This window comes from Halyomorpha halys, unplaced genomic scaffold (genome assembly GCF_000696795.3).
Source record: "Halyomorpha halys isolate HHAL.00 unplaced genomic scaffold, Hhal_1.1 Scaffold128.1, whole genome shotgun sequence".
Classification (NCBI taxonomy): Eukaryota; Metazoa; Arthropoda; class Insecta; order Hemiptera; family Pentatomidae; genus Halyomorpha; species Halyomorpha halys.
The window spans coordinates 111825-115855 of NW_027110898.1; the positions used below are offsets into that span (position 1 = coordinate 111825).

At 27.1% G+C, this 4031-nt stretch overlaps 1 protein-coding gene across 1 annotated transcript in view; it reads right to left on the reverse strand.

The window, feature by feature from the left end:
* Window positions 1-586: 586 nt before the first annotated feature.
* Pi4KIIalpha (phosphatidylinositol 4-kinase II alpha) overlaps window positions 587-4031 on the reverse strand; it is a 14644-nt gene continuing 11199 nt past the window's right edge. Inside the window, exon 8 of the mRNA XM_014416606.2 lies at window positions 587-1583. Coding sequence (XP_014272092.1) covers window positions 1484-1583 — 100 coding nt within the window. The 3' untranslated portion in view covers window positions 587-1483. The remainder of the gene's footprint in view (window positions 1584-4031) is intronic.

Sequence of the window (4031 nt, forward strand, 5' to 3'; positions counted from 1 at the left end):
CATCAATGGTGAATATTTCAACTCAATAAAAATAAAATATTGGAAGATTGTTGATTGACCATTTTTAATATATAAAAAGAAGAAGGTCTGGGGGCAGTCCAAAGAACTCAAATAATTTAATTACTGTTCAATTTTTTTTTCAGCACCTGGACCATATTCCTTTTGTATTTTTTAAAAATAATAGTTTAATAGAAACAAATAAAAAACTAAGTTCCATTTGAACAATATTTTTTGATGTGTCAGCAAACATTATTCAGTCCGTTTACATCGTACCATCATGACTGAAAGTCCACAGTAAATTATCTCACTTTCTATTTATTTATTTCATCCAGTTTCCTAAAATGTATTAATTAGTAGATTAATACCTACCTTAAAAATTTGTGATAAAATTGAGCTGGTCTAGTCTTTAATGTTACTAAGCAATCCATAATGATAAATTCAACCACAAACTGAATATTAAAACATTTTTGTTTAAAATGTTTAGATTTAGTGAACAAATTGAATCTGGACAGTTGCATAATTAGTATAAAATAAAGAAATAACTACTATTCATTTTTGTGCAATTAAGCATCCATTCATTATATTTATTTATAGAAAAATAACTAATATGCAATATACAATATACAGAAATAAATATGTATATAACATTAAATTATATACATACAACTTTTCTTCATAATGTTATGGTATATTTATACATATATATTTTACAATTGAGATAAATACATACTTTACAAAGTAAATTTAAATATTAAACATTAAGAATATTTTTCATGGTAAATTACTTTAAACATTTTTTGAATTCCATGGGTGATAAATATATTTAGTTCTGGATTAAAATAATGAGAACAGTTATAAAAATAAATGGATATGATAGCTAACAACAACCCCATTAGGCATATAAAATTTAAAATAATACACTTGGTAGCCTCCAATTCAAACTGACTAAACATAAAAATAACAGCAGTGACTAGTTTCATAAGCAAACAAAATTATAATTAAAATTTAAAATAGCTTGGTTAAAAAGCAAAATATGTTACATGTGGCATATGACAATTAAATGTTTTTCCACAGCATAAAAGGTAAATATAACAAATATGTAAAAAATCTAGAAGATATACACAGATTTTGATATGTTGTCCTGTTGACAAAGCTAATTTTATTAGGAAATCTATTATCAAAATAATTATCTAAACAAGGAAATACTACATTTAAATTAAAATTTATAAAAATATTTTAAAAGTAGTAGATAAAAATAATTCTAGCTGAAATTATTCTTCTGGAATGCAAGAATGAATTGATTATATACAAGAATATAATTTAAAAACAATAGCTATTTAATACTTGTCTGTACAATAACATATCAGTAAAAGCTATTCTCTAACAAGGACCCTGGTTCATTAATTACTGTCAAATACAAAATAAATACAAGAGGAATAAGAGAACCGTGAATGATCAATATGATGATCCTGATAGGGAAGCATCAGCACCATGAAAAGAATGGACTTTTTTTCTGCACAGTCTGAGTAAATGTTTGGCTAAATGAACGGAAGCGTGAAGTAGTACCAACATGGCCTTTCTCTCTAAAGGAAAACAAAAACAAAAATACTTTATAATTCAGAAATTTAGTAAATAAAAAATAAGTTAATCTACTTAATATAAATTATAACACTATCGTTAAAATAAATTCTACTTACGTGTTCGATATAATTCTATTCAGGATTAATATAGTATTACAGATATAAAATTTTAAATTCAATCTTTTGTTTCAATTTAAAATTTATGTGGAGATATGGGTAAATGATATAAGTCAGTTAAATTTCTTTTCGAAATTGTAAATTTAAAAAATAAAATCACCTGGGCGCAATGCTGTGGATTTACCTTTAAATATTACATTTTCCCACTAGTTTTCTCATTAATTAAAATTTTTTTTTTGGGGAGGGGAAGGAGAAAAAGTGACATACCTTTTTGCCATCCGAGCACATATTTTACACTAAAAAATTAATTTGAATACGAAGAAATTCACTTCTATAAAGAAGAATTCTATTTACAGGAATTACGCAGAAAAATAAGATAAAAATAGAGTAAGGCTGTAGGCAATGGAGGAAGTGATTCACTTGTTTATACTCAAAATAATATCTATACGATAGCTCTGAACAAAGGCATTGTTGGAATATTTAATCAGCTTTTATCACCCAATTTCATTATAGCTATTCCAGAAGTTATCCTCCTTATGAACTGAGACATACAATCTTCCCTACATTGATTAAATTACAATCTTAAATCCTTTTATTTACCAAATTTTATTTTTCTGCTGATTCTCTTAACCAAACTCTACATTTTTTTTTTTATACAATAGCACTTTAAAATGGCTTCATTCCTTCTTATCTTACAGTCCATTCCTCATAAAACTTTTTTTATATCCTTTCTTCTTATGAGGTGTACTTTAAGTGTATCCCTTTTGCCCACCATTCTGACCATTTACATTAGCCATTTAAATCATGTTACCCTTTACTTTTCCTCAAATGTTGGTAAAATGAAACAGCAGATTCAACTCTTCATAACCCAAAATATTTTCTTGTTCCCAGGAGGAAACTATTTTAAAACAAATAATTAAGAGGAAAAGATAAAAATAACATAAGGGAAATTTTAAAGTTCAAAGAACAAATTATTCACCTCAATTACTCTATTTACTCTCCTAAACTCTTTAAGGCAAAGATGTCTCTTCAGTCAAACTCTAGTTTGAGTTATTTATTGAATATCTGAGTTTAGTAATTGAGAGATCTATGAAGCTTCAGCAAGAGTTTTGAGTAAGGTATAACCAGGACTGTTTATGTGCAGTGAAGAGCCCCATTCTGCTAAAACTAAAAACAACAGATCTACACTGAAGAGGCAATGAATATCCCCCCCCCCCAATCCAAGGGAGAAGAGTTTAGGCTTTGGATGAACAGTTGAACCATGAAGACTCAAGACACCTGGGGCCTGTTTCATAATAAAGTATAAACTAATACTATTAGTCTTTTGCTTGTACTTTGTACAATTTCGAATCATAACTACAAAATACAAGTTGTACATTCGAAAGTACAAGGAAAACATTGGAAGGTTATAAGATGTTTGCTATCATTATTAGGCTTCTAAACCAGGAAAATAAGTGACATATGAGCTGTCTTTTTTAACATTAGGTTGTTTTACGGTTTCTTATATCATCAATCCATATAACTGTCTTAAATCGTAAGTGATATGTTAGTTTTGTAGTTTCAGTGTATTTATTTATGTTCCAATGATGGTCCTTAGTTCCATTTATGTGACATACACTTTTATTGGGATTTTGGAATGTTTTTTTACTGAATCAAGATAGTTTACGTCTTCATCATCTCAGAATTGCAGTGAAATAAAGTTATTATATCATTAAGATTATCTGTTTCTTTTTGATTTACAGTGCTGTTTGTGCCAGATTTATTCAGTTGAAATACTGCATTATTATTATTCAACTATATATTTTATTTATTGTAGTTATTTATATTAACTGTAACTTTTTATTACATAATGTTGTACCTTGTCTTATATTACTTGTTTTTAATAATTTTATTTGGTAAATAAACACAAACAATTATTCTGTATCTATTTGGTTATTTATTTTCTTAAACCTTCAATCGCACATACCTTCCTTCTGTAGGGTTTTTCATTTTCATTAGAAAGGATATACAGTAGGACCCCCATTATCCGTGGCTCTATTAACCGGGATTCCAGTTAACCGGGGTTCAGAGTAGCTTTTTATTTTACATATTTATTTTTTTTTTTTTGTTATAAAGTGTTTTTTAATTCTTACACCATTTATTTTATTTGTGTAATTTATATTTAAAATAAATGAATACGTAAGAATATTTCTAATGATTACAATAATTTTTAACTATGTATTGTTCTTAAATAATAAAAAATAAAAAGAATGGAAAAACACGGCAACTTGGTACAATTTAATGAATGAGATGTTTCGGCATTTCGGGTGACTAGTGGTTTGATTCATATTCTAG